At 38.0% G+C, this 19,252-nt stretch overlaps 1 protein-coding gene across 1 annotated transcript in view; it reads right to left on the bottom strand.

Moving 5' to 3' along the window:
* The window catches only part of LOC146467561 (E3 ubiquitin-protein ligase UBR4-like), a 57,425-nt gene that overhangs the window by 22,986 nt on the left and 15,187 nt on the right, over positions 1–19,252 (bottom strand). The window contains exons 19-45 of the mRNA XM_085125727.1: positions 18,720–18,836; positions 18,177–18,299; positions 16,707–16,802; positions 16,252–16,323; positions 15,555–15,632; positions 15,329–15,376; positions 15,126–15,211; positions 14,544–14,628; positions 13,602–13,680; positions 13,281–13,499; positions 12,689–12,715; positions 11,727–11,868; positions 10,682–10,826; positions 9,715–9,800; positions 9,316–9,403; positions 8,766–8,894; positions 8,579–8,643; positions 8,322–8,382; positions 7,777–7,848; positions 7,074–7,180; positions 6,344–6,482; positions 4,394–4,522; positions 3,708–3,875; positions 2,355–2,567; positions 1,593–1,775; positions 1,087–1,171; positions 373–500 (exon numbers count right to left, since the gene is read on the bottom strand). Coding sequence (XP_084981853.1) covers positions 373–500; positions 1,087–1,171; positions 1,593–1,775; positions 2,355–2,567; positions 3,708–3,875; positions 4,394–4,522; positions 6,344–6,482; positions 7,074–7,180; positions 7,777–7,848; positions 8,322–8,382; positions 8,579–8,643; positions 8,766–8,894; positions 9,316–9,403; positions 9,715–9,800; positions 10,682–10,826; positions 11,727–11,868; positions 12,689–12,715; positions 13,281–13,499; positions 13,602–13,680; positions 14,544–14,628; positions 15,126–15,211; positions 15,329–15,376; positions 15,555–15,632; positions 16,252–16,323; positions 16,707–16,802; positions 18,177–18,299; positions 18,720–18,836 — 2,970 coding nt within the window. The remainder of the gene's footprint in view (positions 1–372; positions 501–1,086; positions 1,172–1,592; positions 1,776–2,354; positions 2,568–3,707; positions 3,876–4,393; positions 4,523–6,343; positions 6,483–7,073; positions 7,181–7,776; positions 7,849–8,321; positions 8,383–8,578; positions 8,644–8,765; positions 8,895–9,315; positions 9,404–9,714; positions 9,801–10,681; positions 10,827–11,726; positions 11,869–12,688; positions 12,716–13,280; positions 13,500–13,601; positions 13,681–14,543; positions 14,629–15,125; positions 15,212–15,328; positions 15,377–15,554; positions 15,633–16,251; positions 16,324–16,706; positions 16,803–18,176; positions 18,300–18,719; positions 18,837–19,252) is intronic.

The following is a 19,252-nucleotide window of genomic DNA, read 5'->3' on the forward strand; positions in this document are numbered from 1 at the left end:
TGTCAAGCTTACAATACGCGTGGATAAAAGGGAAAGCGGTGGTTGTCAGGTAGACGTTTTATTATTTTTTTGTTCTGCTTGTTTGGGTCTGATGATGGAATCCTACAAGTAAGGTGCGATCAGTTTAAAGAAAGGAAAGAAAGCTTTGATAATTTTTTTTCAATGTACATTTTGGCCACCCTTGGAAGCGAAAGAGTTTAATTCCTCACATTATCTTTAAACCATTTCAGAAAATCAAGCGTCTTACACGCAAAAGTAACTGCTCGCCAAAACGTTTTGCCGGCATGAAAGTCGCTTTAACACAGCGCATTGTTGCACAAAATGATTTTTACCATAGGAAATGGCGTAAGTACATAAAACAGACAGGTGTACCTTGTTAGCTTTGCTGGTTGGCGGAGGTGGTTTAACGAGACGTAGCAGGATCTTCAAGCAAGGTAAAGTGATGCTCTCCATGATAAGTGGACTGCGCACCTCAACGGACATCATGAACAGCGTCATCACTAACACGAGAAAACAGCTAAGGTAAGTAAATAATTGACACTTTTGGGTCGTCACAGTCTATATAACATTCCAAATTAATTTTAATTTTTGTTTTTCATTTTCTCTGTAATGTCACATGTGCGTGACATGTACTAGAGAGTGCAGTCGTGTGAGTCTTACCGTTACATCAAGTAACGTAGATTTGGCTGAACAAAGATAATTGAAACTACACGTAGTGTTTAGTCTTAACAGTAGGGTTTGCTTAGCCAAGAAACAATCCCCATCCCATCCCATCCCATCCCATCCCATACCAAACACCAAACAATACAATAAAACGTCTATTTCACATAAACATGTCAAAATAAGAAAGGAGCCTCAATAGCCTGTTGGCCAAAAAAGGAAAAACTAACACACTGCAGAAAAAAATAAAGGAAACTGCCAAGTTATGTTTTACCTGGCGGAAAGTAAAATTATCTGATCGTTGGACACAACAGTTAACTTTACTGAAAGTTGGCATCAGTGAAATTAACTAAAACGTACTGCAGAATAAATTTTAAAGGAAGTTCCAACAAGAAATTTTTCCTTGTTAAGTCCTCGAACACTTACCACATCTCAAACGCATCTCCCAACAGGAGTCTTCCATCTCAACTGCATTGCTCAAAAGCAACATTTCTCGACTAATACCTGAGACCTACAGGGGAAAAGACTGTTAATATGTTGCACTTTATCACGAAACAAAACAGGCATGGCAGTTGATCACTGCTGAAACAACGTAACAAAAAATCTTGATGCTCGATCCAAAAAGAGATTGGAAAATTCAGACAACAGATAAGGTATTCTAAAGTCAGAAAATATTGCATGAAATAATAGTCAAATGGGGCTCTCATCAAATTTGAGTTTGAAGAGACTGGCTGTAAAACGCAAGTAGCCAATCAAAGGCTACACAAAGTTTCCCATACCTATTGTCTTTTAGCCATTTTGAAACCCTTATTACCTCGTCATCTTCACTACAATTGCAAGCCATAACAGCTGGTTGCAGGCTGCTTTCCACAGCCATGGATCAGTAACAATAGTTCATATATTTTGATGACATACAGATAAGTGTTACTAACCACTGCTGGATTGGACTTGTGACTGTTTACAGCTTCTCCTACAGCGCTGATTAGGATTTCATTGAGCTGCATTGTAGCATGTTCGTTGTCCTTTGTCAGCAGACAAAGCAGATGTCTCACATCACTTCGCATCTGAGGAGTACCTTCGTGCAAATTAAAGTCCACCAATTCCTGTATTAGGCCCTAACGAAAAAAAAAAAAACATCAATCCTCGTTAGTTAATCTGATCAACCTATCATTCACGCACATGGATGAAGAAGAAGGACTGAGTTTCAAAGTTTGGATGTGTATGGTAAACTCCACTAATTCCTGTAAAATTTAGTAATAAACAAAAGTTTACATAAAGCTTCTTTCACAATGGAACTATAGGAATACGGTACCCTTACAGTGTTGTGATGTACACAAAGTTTCCGATCGATTCTCCATTAAATCCTGTGTTGAACACCGAGAACCACTCACAATGAGCATGGGAATCAATCCCAAGACCTTCCACACACTGTCTCCATGCTCTAACAACCGCCACACAGGGCGACCTAGCTTACCACAAGTCTCCGTGTAACTAAGTGGCTTGGACATCTAACCGACAACTCTTGTTGGGGACTAGGAATTTCCCTGAGTTTAAACCGAGTCTGTGTATAGTAGTTCAAACTGTTGAATGTGTGACTATTCAAATGAGAGCTGAAGAGCAACACTAACTTTTTCACCTCGGTGCTAAACACTGTTTGTACCGTGGTAAAATAGAAACTTGATAGGAAAACGGACCTGTTCCACCAGCTGCTTGCGTGTTCCTGGTACCATGGCTAATGCCCTCAATAGTGTGACACAATGCTCTATTGCAGCAGAAGCACAGCCATAGCATTCACCCTGCAGACCTTTCACACCAGATGACAGCAGCAATGATCCGCTGCTAGCACTCTCAAGTGGGGATTCACGGCAGTCATATTCCAGCAACTCCTTCCTGGAAGCTAGCACTTTCTGAAGATTATAGCAAAAATGTTAAGCATTTGGTAATTTGATGGTTCACTTACTGGTCTTACGGATGAGTGTCTTGACTGACTGACTGACTGACTGACTGACTGACTGACTGACTGACTGACTGACTGACTGACTGACTGACTGACTGACGGGATTGTTGTTGAAAATATTACTGGAAGAGCATTTTACAGACTCAATGCACCTTCGCACTTCTGGTGTCATGACGCCACTGTGGCTACTGAATGTGTGAGGGAGAAACTAGGTTAAGGTGATTCCGCTGGATTGCATTGCGCATCCTTGCTGCGCATAATTTTTCGCGTCATTTAGCGCGCGCGCACGCAGAACATTACGGGATTTCGTTGAGGTTAAGCTCGGCAGGAAAATAAATGGTCCTTTTCTTCTAAACGAGCACGGTGACCCCCATTTTTTAATGCATCAATCTAAATGTCATACGGTTGGCCACTATATATCGCGATTTAAAGAAAAGTTTAATACTCTACTTTGAGATATTTTTATTTGAATGCTTTAAAAAGCACGTATTTAGGTAGTGCTGCTTACGTGCACACGCAGCAAAATCTTTGATTTCTTTCATAATCTTAATTCCAGTTCAATGAAAATAGTTTGTTGTGTAAGATTAAAGTAAATTTTGTTGAACTGCTTCGATATTTTAATGCAAGAAATTAATTTTTCTAGAAATGATAGTTCCCTTTTCTGATTACTAGCGTTTCTAATATAAACCTCGTGGGTCATCTATTTACTATAATAGCCATCCAGGTTGCACAAAAACGAGCACGGTGACCCCCATTTTTTATTGCATTTTTGTAATGCTCATAACATAGTCATGAACTGGACCAAGTCTTAGACAATTTTAAAATACTCATTCTTTTTCAGCGGAATCACCTTAAATATTAAATAAAAGAAAGATCGTCGCAGTTATCTACGCAACTTAAGCAAAGCAAAAAGGAAGCCTGAAAGTAAGAGTCAAAGATTTATACCCTACTATTATTCAACCTTCAAAAGTAATTCTGCTGCAGAATTTCCTAAATAACAATGAATGCATTAAATTACTCCTAGTATTTTTACTGATTGCTGCTGTCCTCGCAGTATGATAATGATAAAACATTTGTGATTGTTCGATACCTGGGTGATCTTGCTGAGCTCATCAAATGTCCCTTTGCATTCAACACAGTAGCGATGAGCCAAAGCCTGGATGGCCTTGTTGACACCTGTGTTAGCAGAAGAGCTACTTGATGCTGAGGATCCTGACACTGCAGCTGCAAATGTCTGGCTTGTACCAGATAAGCTCTCCTGTTATACAAATGATAAATAAATGATAAAGGTCTATACGTACTCAGCTAGTACACATTGAGGAAAGACAATGTGCCACAAGGTTTTCTGTCTAATGCAGTGCTGTGTGTTACACTTTTGGTCAGACTAGTTGGTTCACAATTTGAAGGTGGTATGCCAGCGCGCCCTCTAGAAATCGCATGCGCAGTCGTAAGCAAAAGTTGTATCGTGTAAATCGGCCTTAACATGTTAAGCCGGTGGCTGGGGGGTTATCAAACAATGCCACCTGAGGAGGTGGGGTGAGTGGGGAAAAGGCTCAGACTGAGTGGAACGTTGAGAGTTTAAGTATTGCGTGGAAACTGACACAAATCCCGAACGTTCAGCGGTGATCGATTCTGCATGCATTGCGCGGCTATTGCATCGGAAGACTATTTAGTAAATGTTATTGGTCCGTAGTATCAATACTCGTGATGTACCAAAAATCTCTCATACAAGCGGGTGGTTCTTTGCAGTGACAGTGTATCTAAGTTATCATTCACCTGCAGTGGCTCTTGTTGTCCATGTTCCAGTAATCTGTTTAACAGAAGGTCCAATGGCTGCCTGTGAGACACCAGCTGCCGATACACCCTGTCTGCTCGCTCCAGCAGAGAGTTGATGTTGGCAACCGCCTGCAAAACGAATGATTAAATAACATTAGCAAGACAGTAGCAATACACACTTCAGGTACCCTTTAAGCTCGGTGATAAGACAAAAAAGATATACTCAATTCAATTCATTTATTTTGCCATTAACCAAAAAATACAACACTACTATTACAATATTCCTACTAAAGTATTTACAAGATGAAATGTGTTAAAGGCTAGGAAGCCTATATAGAAGCCTGAGGCTTATTAACTATAGGCTTCCTGGAACTATAGGATAAACCACAGAAGTTAAGGGTACTGAATGAAAATTCCAATTAAAGTTTTTTTTAAAAGAAGAAAAAAAAGAAAGAAAAAAAAAAGGAAGAAAAAAAAAAGAAAAAAGAAAAGGTGTGTAGCTCAACAAAGAGTCAATTTAACTAAGAAAGAAGGAATTTAACAGCTTAAGAATGCGGGAAAAAGAAAAAAGCCCAAGCCTGCAAAAGGAACCAAACCCACGATCTTCCATACACAGTTAGAGCCTCTGACCACTGAGCAACGGAAAGACCCATAGAGAGTTTGGCCATTTTAGTGCTCGAGAATAGTAAAAATTCAGTTTTGGCTAACAGGTTTGTGCTTTCAATAAAACTTGAAAATCAAGCAATCAAGAGAACAAGACCTAGTACGTGCGGCCACGTTTTGTGCTACAAGCCCAGAGTCACGGCTTTTTCATTTTAAGGTCAACTTGAAATTTCAATCGCAAATGGTGCAATTTGTAGACTGTGAAAAAACGTTAAAGTTTGCGGGTGGGAAAATGTTTCTTAGTAATTGCTAGTCTACAAATCTTATAATAAATGTCTGACCTTCCTCCCTCCCCTTTTCCTAAAACGAATTAGTGAAACTGCGGCTAGTCAATATTTCACTTTGGCTAGTTGAAATCAGACCTGTTACTAGCCACTGGGCAAGTGAGCTATAAAGTTAGTCTTGAGCCCTACATTTGCTAGGTTCATAGTTATGTGACTCGTGTCCTGCATTAGACGGTGGATTACTGCTAGATGGATAACTGCTAGATGGTGAACTTTAAGATGGCTGGCACCGTTTTCCAGCATCCATTTCCGTTAGTTTATTTATTTTGCCACACCACAGATATAATGAAAACAAAAAATAATAGAAATAGATTTAACAATGATGAGGAGACCTAAAGGAAACTATGAAGCTTATATTAATTAGGTCTCCTCATTACTTATACTTTGATGGAACAGTACTATCAGTACTATTACTCTTTATCAGATGTTACAAGAACAACGGTATCAAACCAATGCCGCATAAAGTGTTACCATACCAACAGTACGACTTGTTCAAAACACCCCTAATTTTAGCTTTAAGTAATTATGACTAAAAAGCTAGCTCAGTGGCCCGCATTTTCATTATGGAAGTGTGACCAGCTTGATTTTAAGTTTAAAATGCGGTCTTTAGTAAAGCCTGTTGGGACTGTTAGCATCAAAGCCACATGAGAAAGAAAAGTACATTAGCATCAAAGTCCAGTCAATGGAAACGAAACATTGAGAGAGGTCTCAAAGGAATAATGGAAAAACCAGTTATCCATAATATATCCAAAACACAGAGCTAACTTGAATGACATTTTAAACCCAACAACACAACACAACATTTATATGTTGCACTTCATCCAATAGCAAATCATACAATAAAAATCATCCAATAACAAATCATAATGAGAAAGCTATCCACAAGGTCTTCCTTCCTTTTTGAAATGAATACTTCAATTGTGTATAAGTTGATTGATTACACAGCACCACATAGTGTACCTCCTGTTTTTTCATGAACGTAGCCTTACATAAACATAAGTACCTTCTTTCGATCTTCTTCATTCTCAATTGGATCCACAGCACAACAGGGTCTGGCTGTCAGAGTGTAGTCAAACTTGGCATATTTGCAGAAGCCACACGCATTGCATAAGAATGGATCTCTCTCATCATAGTTGATGGCCCTGGAACAAAACAATCAAACTGAAAAACAACTTGTACTTGTCTGGGCCATAGTTAATGAAAAGTAATGGTTGTGGAGCTTGACAAACTTCTTTCTTGTATATTTTGTCGGCATTTTTGGCCTTGACCGGGCACAAACCACAATAGAATTTAAAAGTGTTGGAGCAGCTGACCAATAGAAATCTTCCTGTTAAGATATTTAACTGTAGTGTGAACATTAAAACAAAGGATTGTGCACGGTCGCGGCCTTTCCAACATAAATTGCAGCATCATTGTTTTAATGGCAAGGTTTCACAACCAGTCCCTTAATTAACTATGTCTGGGCACACACAAAATCTGCACTGCGGAGAAAATATCGATGCAAATCATTCTTAACAAATGTTGTAACCAAATGGGCATTAATGAAAATTATTTTAGTAAGAAGCTACTACAAGGTACACACAACAGACAAGTGCTGGTTCTTCCAAGGTATGCATGACACAAGTGATAAGCAACATAGTTTTTGAATTAAAGCCCTAATCCAAGAAGAGTTATCCGTTGACTGGTGAACTTTTATTAAAGCAAGCCCCAGCTGCTGTTTTTCTTCTCCTCACCTGCACTTGTGGCACTGGTAGACATTCTCTCCACAGTTGCTGCATACTCCAGGATTGGCATTAACAGATGCACTGCAGCGAGGACACTGTAATGTCTCAGATGAGGCCTACAAGAAGAAAAGAAAACACTCAAGCAAGGGGCACAAGGGGCTTAATAAATGGGCTTCTGTTTCCGTGTCATCAGCACCATGACGACAAGGAATATGAGACCGTGTAAACCTCATAAGGTGTCCAAAGTCAGTTTGAGGGTTCGAATTTCTCGAGTCTGTCGCTCGTTGCTCTTTCGGTGCCATGGGAAGTCGACTAGTGGCAAGTGTAGAGGTGGTTCTTTCAAAATGAGAACCAAAATGTAACATAAATAAAGAAAGACACCCACTTATATAAATTTTGTAAAGTTTTAACTTTTTCATTTCGACAGAACTTCGACTTGCGCTATTTTGGAAGTTCGACAAAGACCAAGATAGAGAATTCTTAAATTTCGCACAAACCAACTGTTCACATTGTTCATTATTTTTATACTATACATGAATTTCATCAGTCATGAATTAATTAAATTAACTCGTGAAATTTTGAGCAGGCCAAACTAACTTAATTCTCAAGGTCAAGGATGCTTCTCTCCATTCCTAAAGAAATTACATACATAAGCCGAAAATGTTTCTGAGACAGCATCTTTGGATACTTACTAGGATGATGCACTGCTTACCTGAAAATTCTCATAGAAATCAGCATATTCAATCATCAAGTTACAGGCAACTATCGGCAGAGGAAAATCAATCTGAATAACAAGAGAAAATGTTAATAATACCAAAACAAAAATGTATTCGGGGGTGCTTTCCATTTAGCCCAAAATTTACGACAACTTTCCGTGTTAAACGGAAAGGCTTTTTTCCATTCGTTCCAAACATACAATCTCATTGGTAGACAAAAACAAAACAAAACAAAAAAAACGTACATGATGGCGCAATGATGGCCCAAGAAGACAACGAAGTGAAAATGGACTTTTGGGCAAATGGAACGGTAATTCCGTTCTCAATTCAATTCAATTTGAATTAATTTGAGTTCTGACCGGTTGAAACGGGAAAAAGTGAAGTACTTACGAAGGTAGTTCATTTGTTACGGGAAATTTCCGTTTTCCGCATTCCAGCTGCATTTTAAGTGGTTGAACAAAACGTTTTGACTAAATAAAGCACCCCAGAATGCCAACACGGTGTTTGGAGAAATAGAAACAAAGATACGAATGATTCTAACCTTGAGCTCTGTTTGTCCGGGGGTGAGATGACATTTTTTGGCTTTATGCCACAGAGATCTCCTGTAAACAAAACACTTGTTAACGTTTAAGTAATAAACAAGAACAGCCGCAGCAAACATCATTTAATTTAGAAACAGGATTGCTTTCTTACAACCCCCTTAAACATTTGCTGTCACAGTTTTGAAGGTGTAAAATAAAATAAAAGAAATGATCGAGATTTTCACATAATGGATTTATCATTTATGAAACTCCTTACTTGTTTTTCAGCTCCACAACTGCCTGAACAGTGCGATTGTTGTAGTACAAATTGATTGTTCGGACCTAGAACACAACACAACGGTCCTTAGAGCCAGATTTACGATCATGACGCCAATAGTGTAGAAATAACACAACAAAACTACCATCAGATAAAAATGAAATTAAGCACAATAATGACGACCTACCATCTTTTGGCGCTTTAGATCTGCAATCCTCAGAGTAACCCTTGAGATTGTGTGGCTCCCAATCAGTTTGACAAGCTGGCATGTGGTGGTGAAGCGAGAGTCTCCTTTAATGTTGGACAGTTTTAGGCTCTGTGCAATACAAATTTATTATTACAACAAGGTTATCGGGTATTACAACTGCACATACATCAAGATCTACATTATATCCAAGATCTTGTTATGCACTGTGACATCTTTCATTGGATAAACATCTCTACTCATGGGAAATGGTAACATTCTGCTTATGGTAACCTCAGCATTCCAACATGGATCCATAACTGCAATTTCTGGTCTCAGATCCTTTGCTCTTGTGATCAGTTCTTGACTGTATGTAATATGTTTCGGAGGTTTGAGTGTGTTAATAATTTTTAAGCATTGCCACACTGATTCAAAAGAAGATACCAAGCAGTATTTTGTTCTGCGATTCTTGATGTTGATTTACAGTTTGGCCATAATGGATTTTTATTATGACAATTGGTCCATTTTATACCCCTTGTTCCCCGAGTCTTACCTGGAATGGAACTTCTGGGTTGTTACACACAAGGCATGGATCACTCTCCAGATAATACCCATCAAACTCAACATACCCTGACAACATCCTAAAACAAAACAACAAAATGCTTAATCGCAACGACAACAATTCCTCAGACAAAGCAAGTTGCATACACAGACAGCGAGCATGAATATCAACTAAATTATAAGGCATCAGAACTCCAATCTGCTTGAATTGGTATGCAGAAAGAACTCCTGTTGAGGAGGTCAGATCAATTGCACTACCATACAAAATTACCTCGCGGTAATTAGCTTTGAATAGCTTGAGTCAGATTGAAAGTGAAATAAGTGATTACCTACACGCATTCTCCACTTGATAGCTAAGGAGTACTAGATTGAAGTGACATCGGAAACTGACCTGTAAACATTGGAGTTTGGATGGTTTGATAGAACATTATTCTGTATCATCAGCACCTGGACTGCTTTCGCACAGTACTCCTCCAACTGCAAATAAAAACATGTCCTTACCGCTGTGTTTGGTAATAGGCTGATTTAGCAACAGAACGGGAACGTCATTTCGAGGACGTGAGAGCTCGCGGAATAGCCTGGACGCGAGTCTATTTCGACTATTTAACAATTAGACGGCGAGCTCGAGGTTTCTATCGGCTGATAGTTGGCGAGGGGCGAAGCCCCGAGCCAACTATCAAAGACGATAGAAACTGAGAGCGAACCGTCTAATTGTTTTAGCATACCTCAGTGATCGGTCTATGAAGCAAAAAAATCTTTTTATTTTATAAATTTTGATATATTTGTGCAATGATGCATGCTAAATCGCGCGCGCTCTGACAAACTGCCGTCTATCGATCGATAGACGGCACCTGTGTAGCCAATCAGATTGCGCGATACGCGATAGTCGGTCACTGAGGTATGCTAAATATGGGTATTCTTGATGCGCACACCGTTGTCATCTGACGTTGCCGTTTTGTTGCTAAATCAGCGTAATGAGAGATGATGGTCCCTAATTGCTGCACGTACTGAATTTGTCTCAATTTCTTTTCACAAGGCAGTATTGCATAACAGAGGTAACACCCATGGCCTCTAGGTTTACTTGGAACTCGATACATTAACATTTTACACAATGTAACATTCATTTTGCAAATGTACAGTTACGTTAGTTACAAAAAGTAGCTGATTGAAGTTGTTCACAGGACACAATGTCGTCAAGCCAAAATGGTCAGTTGCACAATTTTTGTGACAAATCGTCTAACATGCTCTGTTCTTAAAAAAAAATATCACCACTTCTTCTTTCCTCTTCTTCTCGGCACCAATTTACAATAGCACGCGCTCATATTGACTAAACTAACAAAACTAATTTCTTCAGGTACCTCATCGGTGCTCGATTCAGACTTCATTGTGAAGTAACCAAGGAGATCAACAAATTGTGCAGCTCGTCGGCCATAGTCAGGCAAACATGGCCAGATTTTCCACATCATACTGGACAGTTTTCCTTTCTGGACGTTGGTTGAATACCTACAAATAGACCAGTCAAAAATGATCCCTACCAACAAAAATGTATCCTTAATGTGAAGTGACACATCACATACTAAACTATCCAATTCTGTGATATTTAATTGGACAAAATTGATGACCATTACGAAAAGAACTCAGCATCAAACCACATGCAGTTACCTTCATTACATCTGAGTCAATGGGTGGTTGTGCGTAAATTATTAACTTCGTAATAAATCCCTATTACAGACATTAGTAGATATAACCAGCCTGGCAATACTTGAAAACAGACTGATAATAGAAGACATCTATTTGCGTAATTCTTCATGATTGGGTAGGGTGATTGACCTAACTGGCCAAATGTCAACTAGGTTTTTTAATTAATGAATGTCAAAATTCTGGCTTTGTACTAATCCCAATTTAAACTCTAACGAGACAGCAAGAGAGCACGCAGTACCAGCAGAGCAGTGCAACGCAAACCACATGGCAATGCCCCTAGAACACCCCCACCCCTCTCCCACATATAGAAGTGACCCCTGACCAGCATTAGCTTGATTATTTTCCATTTAGCCTCATTAAAGGGGCAATGTCACGGACATATTGCTGAATGTTGGTCAAGAGTGCTCAATATTTATCTAAGAACCTTTTCTCTAACATGAAATTGCTTTAAGGAGGAACTTGAAAAAATTAGTCAATTTTTTAAAGTTGCAATCCATTTCCATCCTAGCCATCCGCAGGTAAAGATGAATGATACTAGTTGCTGTGCACTAGTAGGGTTATTGTTAACACTACTGAACCATTATTTTGCCGTTTATATCCATACAAATATGTTTTTTAGCTGTTCAAAGTGACACTAAAAATAGGCGACACTGCCCCTTTAAATACCACTGATGTGTGATGAACTAAGACAGGTAGACATACTTGTGCATGCTGTACAACAGCTCATGTGCTTGCCACCTCACAGCAGTCGAGTTTGATTCCAGCAGAAAAGTCTGTACAAACTGGCTCATCACTTCCTCATCAACAGCATCGCTTAACAACTGAACAAGGCTCTGAGCAGCTGCTGATTGGATAAAAAAAAAAAAAAGACAAATGACGATATTGTGGCCAACCAAGTACAGAGAGTGATCTCGCTTAACAACTGAACAAGGCTCTGAGCAGCTGCTGATTGGGAAAAAAAAAAGACAAATGACGATATTGTGGCCAACCAAGTACAGAAAGTGACGTTAGTGTCGTTCCAAATAATCTGTATGAAGCACAGCAATGAAGTAAACAGAGCCTCTCGTAAACATGACATCTACCTATTGTGAAGTTTTCTTCATATAGACAACACAGGATGGTTGGGATTCAATGGAAAAACAGAAAAACAACCAGTACCAGTCGTAGCTTATTTTCAATGATATAACGGAGACATGTCACACCTATCAGTTTGCATCAAACGTCCACTCAGGGTTTTTAAATAACTGAGAAGAAAGTGCTGCCTTTGTAATGACATCTGCAAACAATTAGACTTTCCAGTTTTCTCGGATATGGATGATAAACCGTACATTCCGTCTCACAACACTTGTTCCTATAATAATCTGTGGGGAGATAAGAAACCACTGTTCGAAAGGAGTAAGGGACATAGTCCCCGGTGTGGTGGTCTACCTCTATCTATGATTTCATCTGTCTTTCACATTCATGCGTGGATTGGTTGAGTGGGTGGATGGGTGAGATAAAAAAATGGACTGATAGCAACTACCAGTGGCGCCTTTATATGCTGACGTCCGATCTCACTCCACAGAAGACTTGTAAACCACCATGAGACTATGTGATGTGTGTGGTGTATAAATACATTAGCATTAGTATTAAATAGCTCAAAGGAAAAGGGACCGCAAACCTACCTTCACTTCGTCCAGGGTCAACCGATCCTGAAAGGAAAAGGCCATAGCAAATAAGTACAAATACTCTGGAATACTACCCACCTTTGAAAAGGAGACTACAATAGCACAAATGAGTGATCTAAAGTGATAAGGAATATCACATAAAGCTTCAAGGTTCGAGCTAGAAGTTAAAGTTCTTTTCAATCACCATTTCAATCCTTAAATCCAAACTCAAGTTGTTTATAACCATTCTCAAACCATTACCAATTCATCAAGAGAAAACAAAGGAAATCACTGCTGTGAAGGAGGTTTGGGAATGTAATCTTAACTATTACCAAATCTGGTGAACTTTTGCTCTGAATTTCTCCCAAAACTATTAATGGTTTGGCAATCTACCTCAAACACTGGGAAGAGTGTTTCATCCAATTTCCAAACACCTTAAAGTTGGTTAAAACACACACACAAACAAACGTTTTTCAGCCAACTTTGCGCCGTTTGAAATCCGATGAAACTCTTCCTTGTGTTTGACATACGTGCTTCAAAGCAAACGTATCGAAAACGTACTTTTCTGTGGTGCACTTTGTATTTTGATCAACTTTGTGGAGACACTAACCTGTTGTCTTCTCCTTGTCTTTGTCCTTGTCCTTATCCTTGTCCTTCTCCTTGCTCTTTGACTTATCTTTCTCTTTATCTTTGTCTTTCTTGCTCTTCTGTGGTGAGCTGGACGGTGGTGTCTTCATTTCACAAATGGCATAACCCAACAGTTGTAACATCAAAGGAGTGACACCCTCTTCAAACAAGAAGCTGCTCTTCAACAGAAATGGCAGCGTGTCTAAAATGAAATATCATCAACATTAATTCTTGTGTCATTACAAACAAGGGTTGTATTAAGTTTTCTTTTTACCACAAAAAAAATATATTTACAACTAAATACCTGTTTCCTGTAAACAGAATTCTTGCCAATTGCTGATACGGCTTGATGCAATTTCAGAACAAGCTTTAAGGTGTTCAATCTGCAAGACACGAAGATCATTTGTCTTTACTGAACTACATGGCTCAAAGGTAACTGGTATAAATGCTGTGGTTTATGACATCTGAGTACCTTAAACTATCTTTATTGTTATCGGAGCACTACTGAGGTAAGAGTGTCACACACTACTTGTGATGACGTCAGAGTGCTGCTCATTACTACCAATGCACAGCGAGTGCCGCACATTTATGCTAACAAAAAAAGGGTGCCTCATTTCACTACTACTGAGAAGAAGGTGTTGCATTTCTAATTACCGTAAGCAAAGTGGTACAAATTAATACTAATGAGAACGAGCTTGAGTTCCTCACGTTATTACTACTAATGTTAAGCAGAGAGCCTTACATTACTGCTGAGAGTGCCTCGTGTTACCACCAGAACAGAGAACAGTGTCGCTCATGTTATTACTTATGTTATACAGAGAGCCTCAAATAACTAATAGACTAGACGGATTACTACTAGTTACTACTAATGAGGACAGAGTGCCTAATGTTCCTACTAATGTTAAGTAGAATGCCTCAGATTTCTACTGAGGAGAACACAGTGTGTTGTTTTATGTACTAGTGAAAAGGTAGAGCGCACCAGGATACTGCTATTTCTACTTTAACTAGCGAGAGTAAAGTGCTTCACACTACCACTAACAAGGGAAAACGTATTGTCCTATATGGTTACTACAGACATCAGAGTCCTTCATACTACACTAATGCAATCACTGCTTAGTCCCAATCATGACACCATATAATTACTACGAACATGATCAGAGTCCCTCATATTTCTAATTAAACAATCAGCATGGCTCATATTACTCTTCATAGGAATCACTTTGGCTTTGCAAGGATGCATACCTACCAAAGTAATAAGGGTGTCATATGGTAGACTGATTGGTGCATTGTAGACAACCTCACAACTGAATCCACTCTGTTGACATAGTTCTCTGTTGAAGAGACAGTTCCTTTAGAAACTGAGTTGTGCAGTATCATAGTGATCAAGCAACACAAAGGATATGCACTCAGAGTGTGCACCATAATTACCACCATTAAGTTTATAAAACATCACAGCCTCTTATTGCTAAAGTTGTAGGTCACGATCTCTCAACCAATCTCTGCCAACTGATCAAGAAATTCAGAAACAACAAAGAAGAAAAGAAAGAAAGAAAGAAAGAAAGAAAGAAAGAAAGAAAGAAAGAAAGAAAGAAAGAAAGAAAGAAAGAAAGAAAGAAAGAAAGAAAGAAAGAAAGAAAGAAAGAAAGAAAGAAAGAAAGAAAGAAAGAAAGAAAGAAAGAAAGAAAGAAAGAAAGAAAGAAAGAAAGAAAGAAAGAAAGAAAGAAAGAAAGAAAGAAAGGAAGGAAGGATGGATAGATGTTTCAGGTATGATCAAACAATCTGGGTACTTGTGTGACTGATGCACTGTTAAAATTACAACATTCTGTACCTGACAGTCTTCATGTGTGACTTGAGGGCATGCAGGTCCCTCAGGCGCCGATAGCTTTCTTTTGAGCCACAAAGGAACAATAGCAACTAACAATCCAAATAAACAAGAAATATCAATCACCTTTTACATACACCCATTTCAACAAACGTCACGCATATTTGTCTTTTTTCATCGTATAACAAGATAACACGAATTACATGTACCTTTCTCACTTGCCGTCTGACAAAAGGAGTTTGCTGGATCAAAAGGTACTGAAAGAAAATACAAAAAGTTGAATATAAAGCAGTGAATACCATCCAGGTGTGTTTTCTTGTCAAATTTTCCCTTCACAAATGTTAACAACGTTGCAAGTTTTTCCGTCCTTGACTTAGTGTTTGACGATATTATCTACAAACCTTAGTAAACGCAATGAAATTCTTTGTTACAAACCTCACACAAGAATTGGTACCACTCTTCACCAAACTGTGGAGAATTCTCAAGATGAAGAGAATCTGCAACTTTCTTCACCTATAAATGAATACAATTATTTCAATGTTTCATACAAAATGTTTTATAAAGGCTCGAATTTGCCTGAATTCATCTATTACCTTTAACTCAATTTCTCATACCACTTTACCATATTTTAATGCAAATGACAATACAGTTCTGAACACAGTTTTGGCTAACATTGCATAATAAAGGAATATTGCATGTCTTTACAATTGTGGGGGCATTCCAGAGCTGTCATTAAGGGCGGTAGCCTGTAACACCTGTTACAGCTGAATACTCTTGAAAGAACCTTGATGTTACGGCTGATATTGATGGTTGAAGGGTCATTTTACTCAGAAATGAACAAGATTGTTACCGGTGCGAAGTTTAATACCACATGTGGCTAAGAACCTAATGACAGTCCTACATACTATAAAATTCATAAACAACAAATTAAAAGAAAAAAATAACGCGTTTCATGAATTTCTCCTGATTTACATCAAATATTTTTGTTTACTCAGCTAAATACAATGTGTTGCCTTTGGTTCACTACTGAAGGCCTCAATCTCAAGCAATGCTAGAGATCAGTCTAATGCATGATTAAAGGAAGAAACTGATTGCTTCTTGCAAGAAACTTAAAACTTAGTATCATATTAACCTGATACGGAAGCCTCAAAGCCATTTCAGTCAGCAGTTGTGGATAAGCTTCAAACACATCTCCTGCATGGCCCTATAAACAGAATCAGAATAAAATTATGTGTACAGTTCCCAAGATATGACAGTTAAATGACAGAAGAGTATAAAACAGCATTTCCAGTAAAAATGGTAAATATTTTTCCCGACACATATAATTTACAATTTACAATTTACAGCATGTGAATGGACTAGGTGACATATGGTATATTCCTGTCTATTGCATCACTAAGCTCAACATCGAAACATTGAAAAACAAACATCTTCAAAATAAAAGTAAATCCTGAGAAGTGATAGTATTTGCCTGGCTAATACATTACTCTCGTTTGTCTACCACGCTTAAATTACCATCACATTTATCTCAAAGTAGAGCCTATTCTTACAATTCAAGCTCCTTTCTAAACAGTTTTTAAAACTTACCTTCACATACTGTCTAAGGAAAAATGGCGACATGTCTGGTGGAGGGCTAGCAGGCTGAGGTTTGAGTAACGCTCCACCGATGCCAGACGTCTCTTCCTGTATAAATACAAACACGATCATCACATATGAAATTTTTTATTCATAATTTCATTACCTGTCATCAACAATCAGCAAGCTTTAACACCAAAAAAATTAGAGTTAAAAACTAATCGCTATATTGGCATTCTTCATTGGGTGATGATGTTGACTAATACACAGCCAGTTGACACCATCGCTTGATATAGACCAGCAATATAGCAGTCGAAACGTCACAATCCACACTTTTATGACATTAATCATGAGCAGGAGACAAACTATTAATTTTGAGCTGTCATTTCAAACCAGGATGATCACGTGAAAAAATTAACGTATTTATTAACAATAACAATTAAAAGGATCAGCTAAAGACTAAAGCAGGCCTTTCTATCACTTGGCCAGTTAAAATCAAAGGCTCCTGTGAGCCAACTCGTGAATGCAGATGACACATCAGTAATTGAAATTAAGATGGCTATGGACACTACCTTGAAAACTAAAAGAAATTATATCTTTGCCCGATCATGTAACGAGAAATAACCATTCTTGTACTATAAAAATGATTGTAAACTTATTCCCAACTCATTAAATAAGGTTATTCTGATGCGCCGATTAAAAAATTTTCACGCGGTTTTTTATTCAAAGTTCATGCCGACACTTCACTAATTGAATTTAAGACACTGCACTTTGTGGAAAAACTAAAAACCTTATAACTTTAACGAAAAATCTCCATTCTTGCACTAAAATGATTGTCAAATTATTCTTTACAGATTGAATAAGATTATTCTGATGCAACAATTAAAAAAATTTTCACGTTTTTTTTTTTATTAAAAGTTCATGCCGATGGGCTTCACCAATTGAATTTTTAAAGTCAATTATTTTTAAATTAAATTGTTTTTAAATTCTTAAAAGAAACCACACTTTATGGAAAAATGAAAAAACCTATAACTTTGCTCAGATACAACGAAAAATGTCCATTCTTACACTAAAACGATTGTCAAATTCTTCTCTACAGATTGAATAAGCTTATTCTGATGCGTTGTGAAAAAATTTTCTCATTTTTTTTTTTCGCTAATTGAGTTTACCACCCTAGACTTTCTGGAAAACTGAAAAAACATAACTTTGCTCAGGTTTAACAAAAAATCTCTATTCTTGCTCTAAATGATCGTCAAATTATTCTCTACAGATTGAACAAGATTATTCTGATGCACCGTGAAAAAAAAATTTTCTCGTATTTTTTCCACTAATTTAAATCTCATTCACTGCGCATGCCCAAAAGTTAACAACCGAACCAACCAACCAACCAAGTGAAACCCCACCATCGCTTTAACTCGTTCATGGTCATGAAACACACTACTGTCATTGCGAATTGCACATTGTTACAGAAAAAAAGCTTACTTCTTCGTGGCTGGAAACCTCTCTCCAGTGCTCTAACAAGGTCTTAAGAATTTCCAGGCAATTACTTGTGATGCCCACATCACATAATGTGGCTGCTGTCTGCCTACATACCACTGACGATGACTAGTGGAATAAGAAGAATGTATCATAGTGAATATTTCACAGTGAATGAACAGTAATACCCAACATAATCAAAATATATACCTGGCACTGTTTAAACCGTGGGTTTAGGGTATTTAAATCAGGAAAATCGTTATAAGTAAAGGTTTGGTAATACATAAACAAGAAAAATAATTGGACATTAAGAGATGGTGTCAATTCTGTAATTAGCAACACTTAATGCACCAAACAATCGAAATTATTGTTACACTTCTTATGTTAACCTTCAACGAAGTATTTCTGATAGTTTACTCAAATCATTTTGAACTCGTCATGACGACTCTGAAATATTGTTCAATTTTATCATTGGTTTTAACTTGCTTTTAAATCAGAAAAGGAATTTATAAGAGGTGAAGTGAAATTCTGTGGTCAAAAATACTCTACCTCAGAACCACTTTTAGAAGTGGACTTTGTTCTGGACATCAGAACACTCAGTAGTCTCATTATGATCAGCCAGACTTCATGTTGTTTTGTTCGAGATGAGATGTGTTTAACATCCTGCTGCAATCCAATGGTAGCAATGTTAGCCTTGTCACTCCTGGCAAATACTCACTGCTACTAGCTCGACTTGCTATGTTTTCTGGGGAGTTGTTTAAACTTGAAAAAATGGATACTTTTGTCCTCGACTCAGGATTTTCATTTCACTTGAAGTGTAACCTCTTGCTCCATTACAAGATTTCAGTCAACCCACTATGTACTGGTTGGGACTAACTCCGGATGAATTTAGGTAAGGTGGATGCTTGTCCAATATACATGATCTAAATATATTCATATCAGTTGTTTTAGTTGCTGTGCATTTCAGCTTTACTGACAAAATTGTACTACATATTGTACTACATGTACCTACCTACTTTATTAATTGGTTTTTCAGCAAGCAATTACAAACAACTTAATCGCCCCCCCCCCCCCCCAAAAAA

The sequence above is a fragment of the Pavona decussata genome, unplaced genomic scaffold (genome assembly GCF_977016875.1).
Source record: "Pavona decussata unplaced genomic scaffold, jaPavDecu1.1 SCAFFOLD_134, whole genome shotgun sequence".
Lineage (NCBI taxonomy): Eukaryota > Metazoa > Cnidaria > Anthozoa > Scleractinia > Agariciidae > Pavona > Pavona decussata.